Source organism: Thamnophis elegans, chromosome Z (genome assembly GCF_009769535.1).
Source record: "Thamnophis elegans isolate rThaEle1 chromosome Z, rThaEle1.pri, whole genome shotgun sequence".
Taxonomy (NCBI): Eukaryota; Metazoa; Chordata; class Lepidosauria; order Squamata; family Colubridae; genus Thamnophis; species Thamnophis elegans.
In genome coordinates, this window is record NC_045558.1 from 61542763 (window position 1) to 61568490 (window position 25728).

At 40.2% G+C, this 25728-nt stretch overlaps 1 protein-coding gene across 6 annotated transcripts in view; it reads right to left on the reverse strand.

The window, feature by feature from the left end:
• CLASP2 (cytoplasmic linker associated protein 2) overlaps positions 1-25728 on the reverse strand; it is a 378890-nt gene that overhangs the window by 225320 nt on the left and 127842 nt on the right. The window contains exon 1 of one of the 6 annotated variants that reach the window (XM_032238128.1): positions 20569-20677. The exons of the other annotated variants lie outside the window; for them this stretch is intronic. Coding sequence (XP_032094019.1) covers positions 20569-20584 — 16 coding nt within the window. The 5' untranslated portion in view covers positions 20585-20677. Of the gene's footprint in view, positions 1-20568; positions 20678-25728 lie in introns of those variants that run through there. 6 annotated transcript variants of the gene reach the window in all.

Sequence of the window (25728 nt, forward strand, 5' to 3'; positions counted from 1 at the left end):
TAAACATTGAGAAATACAAGATTATTGACATTGGAGGGTCATGATTTGCAACTGGGTTGGCATGCTTTTTTGTAGTATGGCAAAAGTAAGGCACATGGCTATTTTCAAAGACATTATGTAAGGAATAGATTATTAACAATATGGGAAAGAGTGAAAGGGAAACACTACTTAGAAATACCAATATGACTTTCAACAAAGGGAGCATTGACACATCCAAATATTAGTAGTATGAAAAATATTATTAGATACAAAGATATCATAATAGAAAGGGGGGAACTAAAACAAAAACAAGAAATAGAAAAGCAAGGGATTGATATAGGATGGTTTTCACAATTGCAAATACAATCAAGATATGAACAATATAAAAGGGAATACGGTTTTAACTTAGGAAGTTCGGAGTTGGATAAGATACTTATGGGAATGGAAGAAAGAATAATTAAGAAACTATATAGCTACTTATTAAGAACTAGGCTAGAAGAAGAAGTGGTTAAAGATACAATGTTAACTTGGGCAAAGAATTTTGGCCACATGATTGAGCAAGGAAATATTGGACTAAAATAAGAGTATGGTTAAAGAAAATGTTACAACAAGAAATAGAATTTAGACCAGAGATATTTTTACAAGGCATTATCCCAGAGAAATTCAAGAAAGAGGATACCTATTTGATTATATATGTAACTACAGCAGCAAGAATTGTATTTGCCCAAAATTGGAAATTAAATAAGCTACCAACAGATGAAGATACAGTAAAAAAGGGTATTAGATTGTGCAGAGATGAATAGGTTGACAAAGAAAATAAAGGACAAAGAGGAATCGGAGTAGTTCAAGACATGGGAAGATTTTATGATTGGCTAGAGAAAGGAAACTAGAAAGGAAAGTAGGAAGAAGAAATAGAACCCAGATGATGCACTATTAAATGGAAAAGGGGGGAAGAAGGGGAAAACAGAAAAGAAAATATTAGATATATAATTATATATTCAAGAACAAGATATAAAGGGAGCGACAAACATAGGATAGATTAGCGAAGGTAAGGGAATAAGAAATGATACCAAATTATATTTGGGTTTGCGGAAATACCATCCCAAGGAAACATAAACTGAGATCTGAAAGAGACACCTACAAAAATAGAAAAGAAAGGGAGAGAGGAGGAGAGAATGAAAGGAAGACGGGGAAAGAAGAAAGAGGTAAGGAGAAGAGGATGGAAGGGAGAGGAAGAGAAAGAGAGAGGGTAGGAAAGGGAAGAGGAAGAGTAGGAGTAGAAGAAAGGTAAGGGAAGAAGGAAGGGAAAGGAGAGGAGAAAGGAAGAAAGTAGAGAAGGGAGGGAGGGAGAAAAGAAAGGGAAAATAAGGTGGTGTTATAACAAGAGGAAGGGATGGTAAATAAAGCAACCCAAACTGTATATTATAACCTATTAAATGAAATAATAAATGTATAAGAATGACAAATGTAAAGAATAATAATTATGTGAATGTATACTTAAAATGGTATGTAAAGGAACATAAAATAAAATAAAAATTCTGAAGAAAAAAATGTCACTCCAAATCCCATCCCTTAGAATCCAGTACTGAGAGTCCAATCAATGTCCAGTACAATGTTGTGGAAAAGCCCACCTTCAGGTATTTCTCCGATCTGGAAGCTCAGGATGGTTGGCCTTGACAGTGTAAACACCTCCCTTCAGCAGCTCCATATTTCATGACTGCAAATCTCCCTTTGAGTTTACTACACCAGCTTAATTCCCCATCCCAAATACTTATAACTCATACTTATAACATTATAATAATTTATAAATTATTATAACAATTCTTATATAATTATATTATTAATATAACTAATACAATACTCATATTATAATAATAATACTTATAACTCAGTGTATTAGGACTCACACTCTTATACTTTACATAAATGACTTTTGCGAGCATATCATAAGCAACTGCATTCTCTTCGCTGATGATGTAAAACTACTGCAATGCGCTCTACATGGGGCAGCCCTTGAAGAGTATTTGGAGACTTCAACTCGTCCAGAATGCAGCCGCGCGAGCGATTGTGGATGCACCTCGGTACACCCACGTTACACCTATCCTCCGCGAGCTGCACTGGTTACCGATCAGTCTCTGGATACGCTTCAAGGTGCTAGTCGTAACTTATAAAGCCCTTCATGGTATTGGATCTGGGTACTTGAGAGACCGCCTGCTGCCAATTACCTCCCACAGACCCATTAGATCTCACAGGGTTGGCCTCCTCCGGGTGCCATCTACCAGCCAATGCCATCTGGCTATTACCCGGGGGAGGGCCTTCTCTGTGGCAGCTCCGGCCCTCTGGAATGAACTCCCCGCAGGGATTCGGACCCTCACCTCCCTCCAGGCCTTCCGAAAAGCCGTCAAAATCTGGCTTTGCCGGCAGGCCTGGGGGTGATGAGTTCCCTCCCCTCTCAACATGTATGGTTGTGCAACTGTTGCCTATTTTTATTATTTGTATTTCGTTTTTATGTTCCCCTTTTTCCTCTTTTGAATTGTTCGCCGCCCTGAGTCCTCCCGGAGAAGGGCGGCATACAAATAATAAAATTCTATTCTATTCTATTCTATTCTATTCTATTCTATTCTATTCAACATCACCGACAATGCTACTGCCCTACAAAGAAACTTTGACCTTGTGTCAGAATGGTCAAACAATTGGCAACTCCAAATTTTAACCAACAAATGGCAAAAATAAATCAGAACACCAAAAGAAACTGGGCGGATATGACCTCGTGGATGACCCTCACTCTGTCAAGGACCTTGGAGTACTCATTTCTAATGATGTAAGTGCCAGGGCTCACTGTAATAGTATTGTCAAAAAGGCATTAAGAGTTCTTAACCTAATCTTTTACTAATTTTAACCGAAGCTTTTTCTCCGGTAATATTATATTGCAAACAAGGGCATATAAAACCTTCGCTATACCTATTCTTGTATACAGCTCATCGGTCTGGAACCCGCACTACATTTCAGACATTAATACAATTGAGAGAATCCAGAGATATTTCACGAGAAGAGTCATCCACTCCCCTGCTCACAACAGAATACTTTATACCACCAGGCTTGAAATTTTGGGCTTAGACAACTTAGAACTATGCCACCTTCAGTCTTACTTGAGCATAGTACACAAAATTATCTGCTACAATGTCCTACCTATCAATGACTACTTCAGCTTCAACCACAACAATACATGAGATCACAATAGATAACACTTAATGTAAACCGCTCCAAACTCGATTGCAGAAAATACGACTTCAGCTACAGACTTTGTGGTTTCATCCCCAAACCCCCATAGCTTTAATTTAGACTGTCTACTGTTGACCTCACCCCATTCCGAAGGTTTGTAAGGGGCGTGCATAAGCTCACCAACATGCTTACCATCCCTGTCCTACTGTCCCCACTTATTCATATCCATTTCCTGTATTCATAGTCATGTTTATACTTATATCTGTTATCTTATACATGCTTGACAAAATAAATAAAATTAAATTCAAAATTAAAACTTCTTAAGGGATAGCATGAAATGTTAGTAGCAATTGTTTCACATGTGGCTCCATCACAGCAAAGGTATCCACATCTCTTTCATACTCTAAATCCCTGGTATTCATTCTATGTTCCAGAAAATCCACTTTCTGATTTATCTGTTTTACCTATCCTGAAATTTGATGCATCTGTCATGGAGTTCTTTGGTTATATTTTCCATTTTTGCCTCTATTACTTATATTGTTTTGACTGGATATTCTTCCAGTATATCTTTCGTATGTTCCAATTCTCCTCATCCCTAACAAGGAAGAGCTTACACTTACAAGACTAAAATTATAGTTTTTTTAGTAAGACCTAGATACCACAAACTCAACAGCACATAGAAATTGAACAAAACAACTATTAATAATTTTTAACATTTTATGTTAAAAATGTTTTAGATCACCTATTTGTCACTCCTTCTACAAATTGGCTGCTGGGAGGCATGGACTATTGACTATTGACTTTTGTGATTAAGAGCAATGGAGCAAAGTGATTGTTGTAAGTTCCAATTATATCACATGACTGAAACATTCAACACAAAATTTGTCCTGATCTAATTGTCTATAGAGTTTGGTTTTTTCCTAACCAAAATGAAAAGGCCACTATTCCAAGTTTGAAACAAAACATGCTTTTTCTGCATGTTTCTATTAATAATTACTTTAAAGTGCCTGAAAAACACATGGCAGTGTTTTAATACAGCACCAATACTTATTACAACCATTTATACAAGTCTATTTTCAAATGCAATAAATAGCTTTCAAATCACCTATCTACATAAGGTACTGAATACAGTTGAGCTTTACAAATATGTTCAAATTTCACAACTTATCTGACTTAGGAAGTTTAGGTAAAAGATAAATAAATACATTTTAAAAATTAGAACCAGTTGCTTCATTTAATTAATCTTTGGAATATCATATTATGATATCCCAAATAATATCTATTTTCACATAAATATTCATACATACATACATACATACATACATACATACATTAACACTTTTAACTAACTGTACGAAGGTTAGAAATATACTTAGAAATAACTGATTTTTACACCATCAATTAGAAAAGCAATTTTAAATTTAACATTTCCTTTGAGTGAGACCACAGTATAATATTTGTAAAAAGAATTTTGTAAAAAGAATTGGTATGAACTGGAAAAGAAAACACATTTGCCCAGAATGCTTTCATTACAAGTGTGAACCCCAAAGAACTAGGGGTGTACACTACGTCAGACAAAAAACAAAAACATTAATAATCAATCTATCTTCAGAATAAGCTCAGCAAATTGGTTATGAAGAAAAATGGGAAAGGAAATAGGAAATCTTGCATAGCCTGTCTAAAATATACACAAATATATATATAGAATATACACAAAAATATATACAATTGTAATCAAAATAATTCAGAAGTACTATAATACTATTGAAATATATTAACTAGACCAGTGATGGCTAACCTTTTCCGGACCGAGTGCCCAAAGCGTGTGCATGCGCCCAAACCCCCAAAATGCAATGTGAATGCGCCCTCGTGTATGCACCACTACATGTGCCCCCCACATTTGCAGCAGAGACCAAAAGACCAGTGGGAGGCACACATGCATGCGTGACAGAGCTAAATTGGGATAACGGCTCGTATTCACCATCATGGAATTAGGCTATATCTTAAATTACTATATTTTATTCCCATTTTTTTTAGATTGTATTTTATTTCCATTTCATTTTAAATCATATTTTATTCCAATTTCAGTTTAAATTGCTTTCATCAAATTCTTCTCCAGATATAATTTTTTTTTCTTTGGTGAATTTATTAAACATGACCAGGCAAGTCAAACAGCCGATGCAATATATTGATAACAATTTAAGAACTGCGTTTTAGTTATTTTAGCCAACACGAACCATTAATTTATACAATTCAGTCATTTTTTTAATAACATGCTTTTAAACTGGCCTTTAACACATGTGATTTAATTTGAAAGGATGAGATGTAGTTACTGAACTAGAGTTATATGCTCTGCATTATGAAGTTTACCTATTTAAAAATGAAGCAGAAGTTGTTGGGTAAGAAGCTAGTGGAATTTATCCCATGTAGCCTTAGATCTTAGAATATGCAGGAATTTTTCAGGTAATTTAGTACAATACATTTTCCAAAAAAATGTATCATATATCCAGAAAATCAGAAAAAGTACTCCTGGTTAAATAGACTATCCTATGTCTTTTTCTTTTCTATATCTTTATCCTTTCTGGTTTTATCTGAAAGCAGCTAAGCCAGTTTCCATCACACCAAACTGCAGCAGATCTGCATAACACTCTCATGCAGTTAAAGCCCTACTTGTAGCTTATAAACAGGAATATAACTGTTCAATATTAAAGCAAACACTATTAATAGGCAATGTCAGTTCAATATAAGGAGAAAGAGGCGAAATTGAGACAATGCTAGTTTTTTTATTGAATTTTTTAAAAAAAAGGCTTTTACAAATATTTACCTCCTCCCCCAAGCCCAACCCCCCCAACCTCCCCCCCCCGACTTCCCAGAACAAATACAGAGTATAAATCTTTAACAAAGATTTCTAAAATAAACTTAAAGAAAGTTAGTTATCATCTTTCATTTGAGCTTTAACTTCTCTTTTGTTAGGCTAACTCTAAACAGATTATATCATTCCTCACTTTTTCAGTCATAAACTATCTGGAATTTCTTAGTCCTATATTTATTTTGAATATAATCAATCCATCTTCTCCACTCCAGTTTATATTTCTCATTTGAGTGGTCCTTAAGATATGCTGATATTTTAGCCATCTCTGCTAAGTTTGTTACTTTTAATGTCCATTCTTGAATAGTAGGCAAATTTTCCTTCTTCCAGTATTGCGCCACCAACAGTCTTGCTGCCGTTATTAAGTACAAAATCAAGTTAGTCTCTATAACAGTACAATCAGTAGTTATACCTAACAGGAATAACTGAGGGGTAAACTTTATCCTTTTTTAAAGAACATTTTGCATAATCCACCATATTTTTATCCAAAATGCTTTAACCTTTTTACAAGTCCACCATATATGATAATACATAGCATCAACACAATCACATCTCCAGCATTTAGGTTGTAAATTCAGATACATGCAGGCCAGTTTTTTAGGATCTAAATGCCATCTATAAAACATCTTATAAAAGTTCTCTCTCAAATTTTGGGCTTGTATGAATTTTACATTTCTCACCCATATCTTTTCCCATGTATCCAACATTATTGGTTCTTCAAAATTTTGTGCCCACTTTATCATACAATCTTTAACTAATTCTGTTTCTGAATCCATTTCTATTAATACATTATATAACCTTTTTATATGCATTTGACTTTGATCCCTAATTTGTTTCAGTAAATTATCCTCATTTTGCATAAAACCAATTTTTTGATCTTTTTTCCATCTGGCCTGTAACTGTCCATACTGAAACCATGTTTGAATTGCCTTTTCCTCTTTTAATACATTCAAGGGTTTTAGCTGTAATACACCTCTTTCTATAGTGAGAAGCTGTCTGTATGTAGTTACATCCTGTTTTTGTACTATACTTATGTTCTCTATTGCATGTCTGGGAATTGCCCACATAGGTATCTTGTCATTTAGTTTATGGTGATATTTTCTACAGACCCGCAGTAGAGCATTTCTTAAAATATGTCTTTTGAAATTCTTATCCACCTTCTTGTCATATAACAGATAAGCATGCCAACCATATACCAAATCATGCCCTTCGATATTAAGTATTCTATCATCTGTTGAGTTAATCCAATCACTGATTAGTGATAAAACTACTGCTTCATAATATAATTTTAGATTTGGCAATTTCAAACCTCCTCTCTCATGTACATTTGCATTATTTTAAGTTTTATTCTCGGTTTCTTCCCTGCCCAAACAAATTTGTTGATACCCTTCTGCCATTCTAGCAAATTTGCATCTTTTTAAAGTATTGGTATCATTTGAAAAAGAAATAGAAATTTAGGCAAGACATTCATTTTCACTGCTGCTATTCTTCCCAACAAAGATAATAATATTTTTTCTCAATTTTTCATCTCTGCCTGTATACTATGCCATAGTGGCTCATAATTATACATATAGTTTTCCGTTTGAGGTTGAAATGTAGAGTCCTAGATATTTAACCTTTTTAACTATTTCACATTCTGTCATTTTTTCTAAGTCTTCTCTTGATTAGTGTTCATATTTTTAACTAGCATCTTTATTTTTCCTAGGTTTATTTTAAATCCAGATACTTGGCCATATTGATTAGTCATATTCATTAAAACCTTGATAGATTTCTCTGGTTGGGTTAATGTTATAACCAAGTCGTCCGCAAATGCACGTAGTCTATATTCTTGATGCCTAATCTTGATTCCCTGTAAATCATCTTCCCTGAGCTCTTCGGCTGATGGAACACCTGAAAACCTTCTGGGCACATCTCTACGAGAGGGACTCCTCCCTCCGGGCCCAGCCAGGTCTCAGTAATACATGCCAGGTCTGCCCTCTCGTCCAAAATTAAGTCCCGGACAAGAGGAGCTTTATGAACTACAGACCTGGCATTTAGCGCCAGCAGCCTGAGGCCAGGGTCCTGTTTACTCACACCACCTGGCCTTGGAGTGGGACTCGTAGGGCCGGAAGGAGGGATCTCTGTGACGTAGCGAGCCCCATCATCTGACCCCCGTATTTATTCAACAATAACTCGAGGGTTATAATAAACAATAATGGTGATAGGGGGCAACCCTGTCTTGTACCTTTCTCGATTTTAAATGGTTCTGTTAAACTTCCATTGACTATAATTTGTGCTGTTTGTTCCTGATATGTTGCTTTGATTGTAGAAAATACTCTACTATTTGCATCTTTTGCATTGTTTTCATTAAAAATTGCCAATTCACTTGATCAAAGGCTTTCTCGGCATCTAAGAATATAAGCGCTGCGGGGATTTGATTATTCTTTCCCAAATATTCCAGTATATTAACAATTTGTCTTACATTACTTCTCATTTGTCTCCCTTGTATAAAACCGGTTTGATCATTATGAATCAGTTGGTGAATAACCAACATTAACCTATTCGCTAGTATTTTTGTAAAAATTTTATAATCTATATTAAGTAATGATATAGGTCTATAATTTTTTGGTTGACTAAGATCTTGATCTTCTTTAGGTATCAGGGATATGAAAGCTGTCTTCCAAGATGGGGGTACCTTCCCTTCCACTTGGATTTTATTAAATAATTCCTTAAGGGGTTCTACCATTTCTAATTGTAAATTTTTGTAATAAGCCACTGTCAAACCATCTGTGCCCGGTGCTTTCCCTGCCTTTAGCTGTTTAATTACCTGGAGGATTTCCCCGAGGTTATTGGTTGATTCAATCTTCCCCTCTGCTCGTCCTTAACTATAGGTATTTTTTCTTTGTCCAGGTATCTATATCTAAACCATGTATCTTGTCACTCTTGTACAATCCTGTAAAAAATTCATGAAAGGCCTTTTGAATCACATCCTGTTGATACACTTCCTTCCCTTTATAATGTATTTTCGATATATTGCGAGATTTTTGTTTCTTCCTAGTCAAATATGCTAGCCATCTGCCAGGTTTATTTGTGTTATAGAAAGTATTATGTTTTGCATATAACAAATTAGTAGCAACCTGGTCTGACATCAGGATATTAAATTGCGCTCGTAATAAGGTAATTGCTTCTTTAATCTTCTTATCTCCTGGGTTTAATATTAACTCCTGTTCTCTCTTCCTAATCTCTTCCTCTAGTTCATTTCTTCCCTCCCCTGTTTACGTCTATGTAACCTATTTAAATTTATTAGGACTCCTCGCATGTATGCTTTACTTGCATCCCAGAGCATTTCCATAGATGCGCCCTTATTCATATTAAAGACAAAATATTATCTCAACAATTTTTTACATTCATTAACATTTTTCTTATATCTAAATAAATTTTCATTTAATCTCCAAGTCCTGCTAGATTCCTTCCCAAATTCCAACTCCATCCAAACCGGGTTATAATCTGTTAAAGCTCTGGAACATATCTTCATCTTCTTTACCCTAGAAAGCAAATCATTTGTTGTTAATATAAAGTCAATCCTGGAAAAGGAAAAGGACTTTACATTCTTTTCTATCAGAAAAGAATGTAAAGTCCTGTTCTCTTGCATTTCTTTCTTGCCAGATGTCTCTTAGCTCCATATCATCCATCATATTGAAAAAAGACTTAGGTAATTTCGCTTGCGTTTGGATGTTTTGCAGAAGACCCTTCTTGTTTTTCTTGGTATACAGAACACCGTTCCAATCACCCATTAATATGCAAGATCTATAGTCCCACTGTATTAACTTAGTATGGAGCATTTTGTAAAATTTGTCTTGTTGTTGATTGGGAGCATATATTCCCATTAAAAGCATCTTTTTCCCTTCTAATACCAGTTCTATTGCAATATATCTATTGGGAATCTGTTTCAATTAATTCAGCTTTCATGTCCTTTCTTAAGTATATAACTATACCATTTTTCTTCTCCGAGGCGGAGGCTACAAAGTGTTGTTCAAGTCTTGTATTGATCAAATATTTCTGGTCAATTAATCTATATGTGTCTCTTGCAGGCAAATTACATCATTCTTAAATTGTTTCAAATAATGATTTATTTTCTTCCTTTTCTGTGGAGAATTTAAGTCATTAACATTCCAGGTTAAGAACTTAGTTGTCATCTTTAGCTCCCTGAAGCTTTTTAAGAGCCATCTGAAAATCCTGTAGTTTGGCTTTTGGCCTGGCTCCTCCCACTGCTTCTGAGCTAAAACCTGTGAGTTCTTGAACTGTTGCGTGTGTTTGTTGCAAAGCTTGTTGCTTTTTTAACTCTTGTTCCATACGCCTAGTGACCACGTGGGTTTGCCTTTGCTCCTTTGCTCCTTGTTCTGAGAGAGGAAGTTGGTCCAGCCTGAATGATCCTTGGATATCTTGCTGTCTGTTCTGACCTTCTTGTTCTCTTTCTCTGGGTCCTGGGGGGGGGGATGTCCAGCCTTCAGTATATTATTATAAAAATCTTGAGCCTCCCATACTGAGTTAAGACAATATCTTTGTCCCTGGTAATTAACTGCTAACCCAGCTGGAGCTTCCCATCTGAACTGTAACTGACGGTTTTTGAGCTCATCCACTAAAAAGGCATAGTCTTTCCTTTTGATCTCAACATTTTGGGTGGTATTTCCTTCAAAATAGTCACCTCCTGACCTCCAATTTGCAACTTGGTTTCATAAGACTCTTGCAATATCAAATTCCTCGTATTTCTCTGGCAAAATACACCACAATGTCCCTTGGGAGTTGTTTTTGTCTGGCAAGCCAGGAATTAACATGATATATCTTGTCAATTTGCCAGTCGAAATCCCCTCCTGGCCATCCCATCAATTGATCAAAAGCTTCTGAGAAGATCTGCTTCAAATTTTCTTGGTTTTTCTCTTTAAGGCCCCTTATCCTTAAAGCAAATTCCATCTGTCTGTACTGCAACATTATAATTTCATTTTCTGCATCATCAACCTTGCGTTTGACCACATCCATTTTCATTACCAGGTTAATATTGGAATCACTAAGATCTTCCAATTTGTCCTCGATTCCTGATATGTAGCCAGATAAGCATTTAAAAGCCTCTAAAATATCGTCTCTAATTTCTTGATTACGAATCTGGACCAAGCTCATAACTTCTTCTGACAATTCCCTAAAAGCAACAGAGATTTTTTGAGACAATGCTAATTTTGTCTATCTAAGCTCAAACATTCAGAGGGATAATGATAGTCATGAAATAGCGATATCTTCTACTCAGGAGAAAAACTATAATACATTTACACAAAATATTAAATGTTGTAAAACTCACTGTTTTTATAACAAAGGTACATTACTGAGGCCAAGATTTTCCCAACTGTGGAAACTGGATCATCAAAAGAATCAATGAAGAAAAATTGATGATTTCAAACTAGGATATTTTGAAGTTCAAGAAATATAAATCATTCAAAACTAGATGAAGTATCTGTAAAAAGATATGCAGTGAGGAATCTTGGTATTCTGTTCTGGGGCCAGGTGCTTTACCTCCTTTCAAATGACTTAAGGGTACTCATCAAGATTGCAGAAGACACAAAGATGGGGTGAATTGCTAACCAACTCCTCAAGAAGGCAGCCTCACATTTCAAAAGGATCCTGAGATTTGAACACTGGTCTCTACCCAACAAAATGTTATTCTACGGAAGGAAATGCAAAGTTCAACACTTAAGTAGAACCCTGCTCCCAAAATAAGATAGGTAGTACCTGGTTTGACATTAGTACTTTTGAGAAGAAATTGTATTTCCTGGTAGACCACAAAGAAAGCATGACCCAGCATGCAGAAGCCAAAACAGCTATTATAAACAGCAGATGTATAATTAAAATAATTAAACATAGCACTAGTCAGAATGCACTTAAATACTGTGACTAGTTTGGTCACAATAAAAGGAAGATGCTAAAGAAATAAACAAAATGCAAAGAACAGCAGCAAAGACAACAAGGAACATGAAACGTGGAAGTTAAATGCTTACGCTACTATGAAAATAGGTTAGCCTAAAAAACAACAGGGGAATTTGAAGAGATTGTGGATTTATTTTTGGTACTGTTTGAGGATAGGATAGGAACCAATGGATGGAAGTTTTGCATAGACAGATCCAAGCTTGAAAAAAGGATTTGTAGATTTGTAGATTTATTTATTTATAGGCCGCCCTTTTCCCTGAGGGGACTCAGGGCGGCTTACAATCAAAAAAGGAAGGGGGGTGTAGGACAATACCAAAAAGAAATGTGCACAAAGTAAATTAGACAGTAAAACTCAACATTCACTCAACATTCGGGAGGGGCAAAAATAAGATTATCCCCAGGCCTGACGGGCTAGCCAGTTCTTGAGGGCTGTGCGGAAGGCCTGGACAGTGGTGAGGGTACGAATCTCCACGGGGAGATTGTTCCATAGTGTCGGAGCCGCAACAGAGAAGGCTCTCCTCCGAGTAGTCGCCAGTCGGCACTGACTGGCGGATGGAATACGGAGGAGGCCAACTCTATGCGATCTGATGGGACGCAGGGAGGTAATTGGCAGAAGGCGGTCTCTTAAATAGCCAGATCCACTACCATGGAGCGCTTTATAGGTGGTGAGTAGGACCTTGAAGTGCACCCGGAGATAAACAGGTAGCCAGTGCAGCTCACGGAGGATCGGTGTTATGTGGGCGAACCGTGGTGCGCCCACGATCACTCGCGCGGCCGCATTCTGGACTAGCTGAAGTCTTCGGATGCTCTTCAAGGGCAGCCCCATGTAGAGCACATTACAGTATTCCAGCCTAGAGATCACAAGGGCTCGAGTGACTATTGTGAGGGCCTCCCGATTCAGGTAGGGCCGCAACTGGCGCACCAGGCGAACCTGGGCAAATGCCCCCCTGGTCACAGCTGAGAGATGGTGGTCAAAAGTTAGCTGTGAATCCAGGAGGACTCCCAAGTTGCGGGCCCTTTCTGAGGGGTGTAAATTTTGTCCCCCCAGCCTGAGTGATGGTACGTTGGTCAAATTTTTGGGAGGGAAACACAACAGCCACTCGGTCTTGTCTGGGTTGAGTATCAGCTTGTTTGCTCTCATCCAGTCTTTAACGGCTTCCAGACCCCGGTTCATCACGTCCACCGCTTCATTGAGTTGGCACGGGGCGGACAGATACAACTGTGTATCGTCCGCATATTGGTGGTATTTTATCCCGTGCCTTCGGATGATCTCGCCCAGCGGTTTCATGTAAATGTTAAATAGTAGGGTGGATAAGACCGACCCCTGCGGCACCCCATGTTAGGGGCCTCAGGGACGATCTCTGCCCCCCCACCAACACCGACTGCGACCTGTCCGAGAGATAGGAGGAGAACCACTGCAAGACAGTGCCGCCCACCCCTATCTCCCGCAGTCGTCGCAGAAGGATACCATGGTCGATGGTATCGAAAGCCGCTGAGAGGTCCAGGAGAACTAGGATGGAAGCATGGCCTCCATCCCTAGCTCTCCAGAGATCATCAGTCAATGCGACCAAAGCGGTTTCTGTGCTGTAACCGGGTCTGAAGCCAGACTGGAAGGGGTCAAGATAGTTAGCTTCCTCCAAGGTACGCTGAAGCTGGAGAGCCACCACCTTCTCAACAACCTTCCCTACAAAGGGGAGGTTGGAGACTGGACGATAGTTATTAAGAACAGCTGGATCCAGAGACGGCTTCTTCAGGAGGGGTCTTACCACCGCTGTCTTAAGCGCGGTGGGAAAGTACCCCTCCCGAAGAGAAGCGGTAACAACCGCCTGGATCCAGCCTCGTGTCACCTCACTGCTGTTGGCAACCAGCCAGGAGGGACACGGGTCCAGTATGCAGGTGGAGGCACTCACAGCTCGCATAGCCTTGTCCACATCCCCAGAGGCAACTTCCTGAAACTCAACCCAGAGATGGTTTGCCAAGTTTTCTCCTTGTGTCTCGGCTGGATCTACTGGGGTGGAGTCCAGGTCCGCTCGAAACCGGGCAACTTTGTCCGCCAAGAACTGGACATACTCCTCAGCCTTACCCTGTAAGGAGTCCCCCGTCTCCCTCCTATTTAGGAGGGAGCGGGTTATCCTAAACAGGGCGGCTGGGCGGGACTCGGCGGACGCTACCAAGGAGGCAATGTATGTTCTTTTTGTTGTTCTTAAGGTCCGAATATACTCCTTGGTGCATGCTGTTAAAAGTGCCCGTTTCGACTCGGACCTATCGGACCTCCACGAGTGCTCTAGGCGTCTCCTCCGGCGCTTTACTTCCCGGAGCTCCTCAGTGAACCAAGGAGGCCTCCGGGGGCTGCTGACCCGGAGGGGCCGTAGCGGCGCAATCCGGTCTAGAGACTCCGAAGCTGCCGAGTGCCAGGCAGCGACGAGGGTCTCCGCCGAACTGTGGGCGAGGGTATCAGGAATAACCCCAAGCTCCGTCTGGAACCTAACAGGGTCCATCAGTCGCTTGGGGCGGAACCAGCTGGTCGGTTCCTCCTCCCTACGGTGGGGGTTTGGCCTCCGGAAGTCTAGCCTCAGTAGGTAGTGGTCTGACCACGACAGGGGTATGATCTCATTACCCCTCAGACCAAGATCGTAACTCCACTGCTCCGAGAGGAATACGAGGTCAAGCGTGTGACCCGCTAAGTGAGTTGGGCCTCGAATTACTTGAGTCAAGCCCATGGCTGTCATGGAAGCCATGAACTCCTGCGCTCCATCAGAGTGTTCACCGAGCGAAGGCAAGTTAAAGTCCCCCAGAACTATAAGTCTAGGGAACTCAACCGCTAGCTCGGCTACTGACTCGAGGAGCGAGGGGAGGGCTGCTGCAACGTAGTTGGGAGGCAGGTACGTAAGCAGCAGACCCACTTGACCCTTGAGGTCCAGCTTCACTAGCAGGGACTCACACCCGACAAGCTCCGGAGCAGGGATCCTACGAGGAACTAAAGACTCCCGGACTACAATAGCCACACCGCCACCCCTTCCCTGGGCTCTCGGCTGGTGTAGCACCTGAAATCCGGCTGGGCACATCTCAACGAGGGGGACTCCTCCCTCAGGGCCCAGCCATGTTTCAGTAATACATGCCAGGTCTGCGCCCTCATCAGTTATCAAGTCCCGGATGAGGGGGGCCTTATGAACAACAGACCTGGCATTTAGCGACAGCAGCCTGAGACCAGGGTCCTGAGCACCCGCGCCATCTGACCTTGGAGTGGGACTCCTAGGGCCGGAAGGAGGGATCTCTATGACACAGCGAGCCCTCCTTCCCCGATGATGGCCTGCCCTAAAGTCCCCGCCGTATCTGCCTCTCCCTGTCATGACCGCAATGCTCCGACCCTCACCCGTGGTTGTGGTCCCCCCAACCACCCCGATGACCCCCGCATACCCCGGCAGGTCCTCCGAATCAGTCATACCCAAACTCTCACTCAAGCAATCCTCACGAAATAATTAAAACACAAAGTTACAACAGTAATAGTAATAAAAGTGAGATCATGCATATCATCCCAAGCAGTCCCATGCACTCAACATACCATATTAAAATAAAATTTAAAAATTGCGCGGGCTCACAGACACAATGTTCAGTTTATGGTAGTCCAAAGGTGTCTTCTGCCCTCTCCTAAGGGAGGGCCTACCTTGAGGGGGGGCTCTTCTGAAAAGTTCAGTGTAGTCCGGGGGGGGAGGGGCTGGGGGGTAAAGTGAGTTCGGGAGTCAGCTGCAATGATGAGAACCGGGGAGTTAACCATAATAGAAAGAAGTCTGGTAAGTGTGTTCATTTCAACAGCTTCTCTTGGTGTCATTTCCAGGATCAAAAGAGTCCAAAGAGTCCAAAGAGGGAGGGAGGGAAGCTTATCTCCGATAGAAGGGGAGGGGGGGGGACGCTCCATTCAATAATCGGGCCCGACGTTCTTAGGGCCCAGCGCGTCAAAAACAAGTCCAAGATGGTCAATTTCATTAGCCAACAATGTTGGCGTCCATGGAGGCTGGCAGCTCGGAGAATTAAGTTTACCTGTCCGCTGCCAGCTCCGAATCACAGGACACTCCGCACTCCCTCAACTCTGTCCCAGGGGCCAATTTCCCCCCCACCAACTCTCCCTTAGTTCTCCTTTAATCTCCGCGGTCTCCACCAGTTCCTTCTGTTCAAGCCGCGATGTTAGGCGGCGTCAGATGGCAACCACGGCCGGCAATGTCGGTGGCCAGCAACAAGCAGCGTCCCTCGGCGTCCCTGACGCTTCCCAAACTTCCCTCTCACCAGCTCTCTCGTTGTTTAAGTCAATTCCAGTCTCCACCGTCCGCTACGCTCGTTCGTTCGAGCCGCGATGTTAGGCGGCTCAGATGGAAAGAGACGGGCGATGTCGGCAACCAGCAGCTTCGGCGGCTTCTTATTGTGTCTGCGGCCAGCAATGCCGATGTCTCTTGGCGTTTCTAAGGCTCAGCGTCTTTCCGAGCTGGCAGCTCAGGGAGACCAAATTCTCCGCTACTGCTGCCAGCCCCGGGACCGCTGGATGTTCCGGCAGACTCGCCTCGTCTTAGGTCAGGTCTAGAGTGCCAAATCCTCCTCTTTGCTGAAGTTTTGTCCATGCAAAAGCCGAGCGGCAGACCCGGCAGCCATCTTTCTCGCCCAAGGAAGGTCTAAAACTTAAAAGCAACTAAATCGTGGAACACATCCTGGAGTTGAGGATGATGCTTCACTGGAAGTTTTCAAGCAAACATTTAACATCAATTTATCTGGGATGATCTGAAAATTCCTGCAGTGGGCAGGACGGAAGGCCTCCAAAGTCCCTACCAGGATTCTATTTTCTAAGTAAAACTATATTGCTCATTGAGAGCACTAATAATGAAATCAAAGCTTAAATATTTTGCACACATTAATGCAATAGTCACAGGAGAAGCTTCTTGAAACTTAGAAAATTTGAAGGGAACTGAAAAAGACACCATTAGAAGGCAAGTAGCAAGATATTATCACTGATGACATAAGCGTGAATTTACAAGAACTGTAAAGCAGTAGTACAAGCATTGTACCGAAGTCAATCCGTACAAAATAATGTCTATCAGGTGTGGGAAGAAATTACTATCTGGTTCAGTTCCAAGCTGGGAGAAAGACACTGTAAACATGGAGGCTGTTTGGAAAGATGGTTTAATGATGAACAGAACCACCAAGTACGTGGTTCTGGTACAGCTGACAAAATGGAGTTGAGAGTTAGGGTTTTTTAACCCTTCCTTGGGCTTTGCACTTGAACTTCCTGTTCCTGTGCAGGAACATATATTTTATTGGCTGTTGTCAGAGTCCCATGGGGCCCTTTAGGAGTTATGTGAAGGTCATAGTTGGCTATATAGGTAAAGTACAAATCCTAGGTGTGTGAGCTAAGTTTGGTTGAAGTTTCTGAGGGTGATGCAATATCTGAAAGGGTGTTGGGCAATTCCTATTGTGGCTTAATGGCTTTTGTCCTGTTTTGGCTCTTGGGTGGGGACTAATCCTACCATTCTGCCTTTGTTTCAAAATATCTTGTCTTGAATGAATTACCAAATCTGCATTTCTAAAAGATGGCCTCCTCAGTTTGGTTTCTGAATAGGCTGGCCCCTTTTTTTTTAATGGGCACAAAATATTTGCTGGGGCTATTAAAAAAAGTGGGGGTTGCTTTCTGTCTCCAAGAGCAAGTTTCTCCATTTCTCATTTAGGGAAATATAATATTCTCAGGATATCTTCTGCTAGAGGAAGGGTATGGGAAATAAAGGGAACAAGAACTCCCTTTATTTCTTTATGTAAGGTCCTTATTTTATTAGTATGAAAATATTGGGAAATATGGCTATAATTGTCATAGTAATCTCCCTTAGAAGCATGGTTTTTTTTTTGGCAACATAGTGTATTAATTTTTTATAATTTCATGGGTGAACTGAATATATTTTCTCCTTAAAACAATGCTATTCCTGCCAGAAGTATTTTCAAATTGCTTCAGTCCAGAAAAACATTGAAATGTGGATTGCTTACAAACGGGAAAAATTAAACATACTTAAGACCTTAAAAAATGAGGTCAAGGACAATGTATGAATATCTCCTTGCATATGACAGCACTAAATAGAAGTATGTAATAACTTCAATCTATTTTGAAACAGATTTTTTAACGTTTAAAGTACAAGGAAGTTTGTTAAATGTACTCCAATTTGATATTAAATATAGCATCTGATAGGACAATCTATTTTAACAAGTTATTTAAAATGATTTGCACCAGGAATTAATCCATGTATGCCTTCTCAACAAATCTAAACCTTCCAACTATTTACAATAAAAACCAATATAGTATGATGGTTATACTATTGAACTAAGAAAGGTTAAGTTATAATATTTATTTAATTATGAAGTCCATAAGAAGATTCTGCTCTAGTTATTAACATTTATCTCATAAAATTGAAGTGAGAACAAATTGAGTGAAAGGCCTTGCACACAGTATTACTACCAAAAAATATGGTAAACACAGAGTATCAACTTATATACATTCAGAGACTGAACTCACTAATAAAGGGATTAACTGCCAAATTCACATTCAACAAAATAGTAACTTGCTGATGGATCTTAAATTGTACAAATTAATCTTGTACAATATGTGAGATAGAATCTGAAAACCAACCTCCCTCCCTCCCCCCTCTCTCTCATACACACACACACACATACACAAACACAAACTAATCTTTCATCAGTTTTTTTAGTAGTATTCAAATTAAAATCACCCAAAGAAAACTTCCCAATATTTGAGACTGGATTTGCCTTTGGATGCCAATTGAACACATTACTAATATACCACATTTTCTCTTTACCATAACCATAATTTATCTGGATATATGGATAATTCTTTAATTACTTCCCAGTTCAACTTACAATATGCTTACAGAATCTTTTAGAGGACTGCAATTGTATCTGACATTTACTCATGATTTTTTCATACCTATTTTACCTGAAATCACGGTGCATTATTTATTCAGAAACCAAATACTTGGCATAACAATTAGATTCTTGCCCATGATAGTTATTCAAGCATACTTTGCTACTGTATTTAAAGTAAATAATGTCCTGATTAAAAATGAGTCCATAAATGATGCAAAAAAAATCTATAAAAAGGTTTACAACGTTTAATAAGACTTGTTTCGAATTTTGCTGTATTTCAGAAAGTTTTAAGATATGTTACAGAGAAAGTAAAATCCCACTTTGCCGAAATGTATAAAACATAAAAAATAACCTTTTCCACATGCAAAGCTAGCACAAAATGATGATTAATCTAAATATGAACATTATTAATAAGTTATGAATCTTAACTTGTCTCCAGAAGTTGTGAATGCTCCAACACTGGAAGTTTTAAAGATGAGATTGGATAACCATCTGTCTGAAGAAGTATAGGGTTTCCTTACTAAGCAGGAGGTTGGACTAGAAGACTTCTAAGGTCCCTTCCAACTCTGTTATTCTATATTAAATTTTATCAATTTATCATAACAATCTATGCAATATTAGGTATATAAAAGTTTCCAGATAAGGAAGATTAAAGGATACCGATTAAGCTCATAATTAAACAGCTGTAATTACATAAGCGGAGATGAATTTGCAACACAAATACATTTATAAACTGTCAGTGATGTGACAGTGTATATAATAATATTAAAATTCAACATTTTTCTTAATTTCTAAGTGCTGGAATATAAATATCTCCTACTGTATGGGAATTCATACAGTAAGAAAACTCATTTCACAAATAGATATGTACCAGCAATAATTCAATGCTTTCACCTTCAAATGTATCATTTATTCCTACTGGAAAACTAAACTATAAATAGATTATCTTGAGAACCAAATATAAGCTGCAGAATAAATTTAAAGCTGATGTATTTATAAGATATGGAGATTATATATCAAGTTCCATAAAAGAAAACAATACATTGTCCATAACATCATAAAATATCTAAAGAATAGTATATTTGAACAACATATTTAAAACAAAGTAATAAACATATTTTAATCTTTATTGGGCTAAGATGCTCAAAGTAGATTGTGTAAGATGATGGCCATGACAACCTACTCTATAAGATCCAAATTATACAGCAGTCTTAGGTCAGGACTTTCATGTATCTTTGTTCTTTAAAGATTATCCTCCTTTTTATTTAACAAAAAGTATAGTATCACAATAAAGTAAGGATACATTTACACTAATTTGTAGATGGGTTAAGGTGACATGTTCAGCTTCTCAAAACATAAAACCAGGTGCACAACTGAAAGAAATAGAGCTTTTTACTGGTACATGTATACTACTTGTATATCTGCCTAAGCCTAATTTTAAATAGTTAAAAATCTTAAATAAATTATGGTACAATATGCATTTCATATGCTTAGTGAAGGTTTTCAACATTCAAGTGCAACAAATTCAAATCTTCATATTAATTATATCAATGGTAGGGTTATTTTTAATTTTTTGATTACTAAATGATCAATTATGTTTAAATAATAAAAACATTTAAACTGAAAACGGTACTCACCATCCCCAACTGCCATTGCTCAGTTAAAATATTACCAAATGATTCTTCAAGGAAACCAAATACAGTACAAGACTGTATGTTCCTGCGCCACTCTCAGTTCAGTGCAGTGTGAAAACAGACACAGCACTGTGTGACCCAGTCAGATCTGCAGCTTTATACTGCAACAAGCAACAGCTGCTATGCCACTTCAAAATAAAAGTCCATCTTGTTTTAGGAAACTCCTTCTATCTATTACAATAAACCTGATTACTGCAAATACCAATGAGGCATTTCAGTATTGTAGTAAGATTCCCCATCTCTTTTATTTTTATCATTACTCTTGCCTTTTTTCTTTGAAGAATCTGCTTATAACCAATGAAATTCATTCCACAAGGACTTTTAATGCAATCATCAAAACAGAAGGCATGTGTTTGGGAACATGTCTTGCTTACAATCCCTAAGGATTTATGTATTATCAGGATTAGTCACATGACCAAAATGATTATCTGATTTGTATTGGTGCAATAGTATCTAGTGAAATCTTATTGCAGTCAAAAAAGATAAGCAAAATAAGACATTTACGAACAATCATATAAAGTAGAATAGAATGTGTATGATAGTTTTGTTTGGCTCCTCTCTTCCGCCCCCCCCCCGCCTTTCTGTCGTTTTTCTTCTGTGTTCTCAGTCCCCAATAGTACACAACTATCTCCAGCTGTTGTAAACAATCATGTCAAAGGCACACTGTCAAAGGCTTTTCTGTTCAAAGAAACGAAAGCTGTGCCACTGTTTTGGATAAAGCCAGTGACATAAATCTGAATCAACCACACCATAAGAGCAAGCTGTCTTACATTGCTTACCAGACTCCCATTGCATAGATATTCATAAATTCCCCACCAAAGTTTTACAAATATATAATAAAAGTGGAATTCAGAACACATACATATGTTTGCAAATTAAATCTTTAATTCAGCAAGCCATTTAAATTAGGACATACAGTTAAAATGTATTTGTATACTGCAGTACAGTAAACTCACAAATTTAACTGCAGAGAGTTTTACTCAAATCTTGACAGTCTATGTACTTTCACCCACATATGTATTGAAACTCTGCCATTTATTAATCAAATGGCAAGCATGTTTCTAAATATACTTAAAAAAATAATAGTTCTCTAACTTAATAAAACAACATAAAATCTATGCCACCAAAGCCTGTATGGAATCATTTTTTGATGAATGGCAAATCTGCTTTTTCAAAAATATCCCTTGTACCCATTATCCCTTGAATCCTATCCTTAACATCAGGAATAATCCAAGTTTTCCAATTTCTAAAAATAGTTCTCTTAATGATACCCAGACCCAATGCAACCATAATGCCTTAAAGATGCCCGATTCTAAACAGATTTTGTAAGAAATGTTCTTTGATGCAGATGAAAATTTTTAGATTCCTCTAGGACAATGTGGTCCAAAACTGAAGCCTCTAAATTTCCTAAACAATATAGACTCGTGTGAAAAATTAAGTACACGCTCTTTGAGTTTACTATGTATCAAGACATATTAAAAATCATCTGATCCTTAGCTGTTCTTAAAAGTAGACAAATACAACAATATATGATATATTATACCATGACATCATCTGTTTTACAAAAAGAAAGCCAAAATGGAAGTTATGTCTGAAAATCTGTATTGAGTATCTCTATGATTCAATAGCTTGTAGAACTATCTTTACCAGCAATAGCTAACTTTAGCAACAATAATTCCTCTACAACAATGTGAGAGGACTAATAAAGTCATACAAAAAATGATTACTTCAACCATTTTTTGTATGACTTTATTAGTCTCTCACCCTTAAGAAAAAAGGTCTAGAAATCTTTTATAAATTGCAAAAATGATGCAGAAGCAAATTGAATAAGCGGATGTTGCTTATAATTGCAACTGAAATACAAGAACCAAGATCTATGTTAAAATCCATGCTTAATAATATAATTCACTGGAAATTGGGCAGTGGATTACTATCTCTCCGCCTAATCTATTCCTGAACTCTTGGGATAAAATATAACAAAATCGATCCACTCACTATCAGTAGATTGCACTGGAAAGAAAAAAGTGAATAACCTTTTTGTTGTTCAGGCTACAACTCATTAAAAATACAAATAATTTCTTCTCCGTACATTCCTCCTATACAGAATGCTGAATGGTGGGTGATTCTTTTGTTCCCGTCGATGGAACAGCAGATTTTACCATCAAAGCTGGTTATTTGGTGGCTGTCTTACTCCCTGTTTTTTGAAGGGGAGACTAGGAAGGACCCAAGACAACTTCACACACTTTTGTACTTATGGAGAAGAAGTAATCTTGAAGACTGCAATTTTCAGTAAGGAGCAATCAGAAAGTCAGGTCTTACTCACTATCTCCCATGCTCTTGTGTTCTGTCCCCCCCTTCACGGCTCTTAACACACGGCAAGACAGGCAAATTTAAAAGGACTTTTCTTTATCAGTTCACAGTTCAAACTGGCTTCGAGCCCAAAAAATAACATAAATACAAGTCTTTGACCATATAACGTAATGAAAACAAATCTTTCTTACGGCAACTCAATTTGAAAACGAAAGCAAAACACTTCTCCCAAAGTCTCTATGAATCAGGGTTACAGACATACAGAGCACTTATCCAAGTGAATCTTACATAAGCCACGACTCATGATCAAACAATGTTGCACAAACCAAGGCACACATGAAAGAACGTTGACTCCAGTGACTAGGGCGTGGCAGCATCTGTCCTTTTATCTCCAAACTTGCTTCTAACCAGCCCCAGCTGCATAATGAATCTTGTATCCCGAAAAGACTCACAGCAGACATCTGCTGAATCACAACACTATCCCCCACTGCAGGGCCCTTTCCCCGGGGTCCGATGGTCGGGATGACGTGTCCCCAAGATGACCCGCACCCATTTCCCTTGGTGCCTTTTTCATGAATCCCAAACCTCTGGAGGCATAGCCCCCTTGAATTGGAACTCTTTAGGTATCCGGTGGCCACCATGTTTCCTTCTGCTCTTCCCGGCGTCGACACCCTGTCCAGGGTCATCCACCCTCCAAAAGGCAAACCCACCAGCCCCCCTACCGTCAGAGGTTGACAGCAGCTCTACCAACTTCGGCCGAGCCTTAACTCCCTGTGCAGGGTCCTCCACCCTCTGCAAGGCCGACCCACAAACCCCCTTTCCGTCGGAGGTTGACGGCAGCTCTGCCAACTTCGGCCGAGCCTTAACTCCCTGTCCAGAGTCCTCCACCCTCTGCAAAGCCGACCCACCAACCCCCTTTCCATCGGAGGTTGACAGCAGCTCTGCCGACTTCGGCCAAGCCTTAACTCCCTGTTTAGGGTCCTCCACCCTCTGCAAGGCCGACCCACCAACCCCCTTTCCGTCAGAGGTTAATAGCAGCTCTACCAACTTCGGCCAAGCATTAACTCCCTGTTTAGGGTCCTCCACCCTCTGCACGGCCGACCCACCAACCCCCTTTCTGTCGGAGGTTGACGGCAGCTCTACCGACTCCTGCCGAACCACCACACAATCCCCTCCCACAGAGCCCTTCCCCCAGTTTCAATGATCGGGGTGTGGCCCAGAAGGGTTGGTGACGGCCTCCCCGGAACATGGTCCAAGACACTGGCACCTCACTGGGAACCTAGAGACAAAGTCCCGTGTTGCGGGGACCGGAGTCGACAACGGCTGGAATCTCGGCAGAGTTCTCTTTGTAGACCTGGCCCAATGACACTGAGCACATGACTTCACGCACCTCTGTACATCATTTTTTAGATGGGGCCACCAAAATTGACGGGAGGCCAGGTGCAGCGTCCGAACAAAACCCCAATTTTTGACGCAGACGCGCAATGAATCTGCGTGAGCACCCGTCGACGGATGTGCCCTGCGGGAACATAGAGCCAGCCCCGACACTTCAAAAGATCCCCTTCCAAAGTCCATGGGGACGCCAACCCCACTTCCACCTTTTGTCACTCCACCCAGTCGTCACCCCGCTACGCATCCCGTACCAGAGCCTGCATACTCATGGGATGACAAACAGCAGCGTAGGATGCAACGGGTAGAACAGTCCGAGGTGGAAGCGAGCTCGCAGGGTCGGAGTTCTTTACTTTACTCGGCAGGGCATCTGCCCTGGGACTCCACACACCCCGAACGCACGCTATCTTGTGCGAACGGGGTAACACAGCCGCACTAACGTGCTGGTTGTCCGACTTCATCGTGTGTTGCTGAGGGACGGCTGCAGTCTGCGCAACCCTTCTGTTCTTCTTGGGGCAGCTCCCTGCCAAGTGTCCAAGATCCCCACAGTAAAAACACAATCCCTCCGCACGTTGTCTGTCCATCTCTGTCCTTGACACTCAAGGTCAGACCGCACCCAACTTCATGGGCTCCTTCCAGTCCACTGCAGTCTCTTGCTGAACTGGCATGCTGGTGGTCCTGGAATACATGGCGAGGACTTCGCCTCTGCAGCCAGGCGTCTATCCAGAGGCACAGGTGAACCAACGCGTCAAACGTCGGTGGCCTGTCCACCCTCGCCAGTTCATCCTGCAAGGCCTCAGACAATCCATCTTGGAATGTGTCCATTAGAGCTGGTTCATTCCATGTGGAATCCTGGCTACGTAGCCTGAATTCAGACACATAGTCCTGCAATGACCCAATCCCCCGCTGCAGTGATTTCAAACTTCTGGCAGCTGTTTCCCCTTTGATTGGATCTTCAAACATCTGAACGTCTGAAATATTGGCAGAAGCCCTGGAAGTCATCCAACAAAGGGCTCTGCTGAACTAACAAGGGGGTAGCCCACCGGGCCGCTGTGCCTGAGAGCAAATTAATCATGAATTCCACCTTCGTCTGGTCAGTGGGAAAGTCCTCCGCTCTCAGGCTAATAAACAGCTGGCATTGTCCCAAGAATGCTGCAAACATGGCCAGACTCCCATCATATTTATCTGGCATGGCTACTGGGCACTTCCTCCTTGAGTGGGGGGGAGGTTGCAGCTCTCTGCAATTGTGCCATTTGATCCGTCAGGACAGCCATTTGCTGCATGAGTTGCGTCTGTGCAGCATGTAATTGCTCCATAGTTAATGAAATGGAGGCTTGTCAGGCTGGAGTCAATCTGTTCTGTCTCCCCCTTCATGGCTCTTAACACACGGCAAGACAGGCAAAC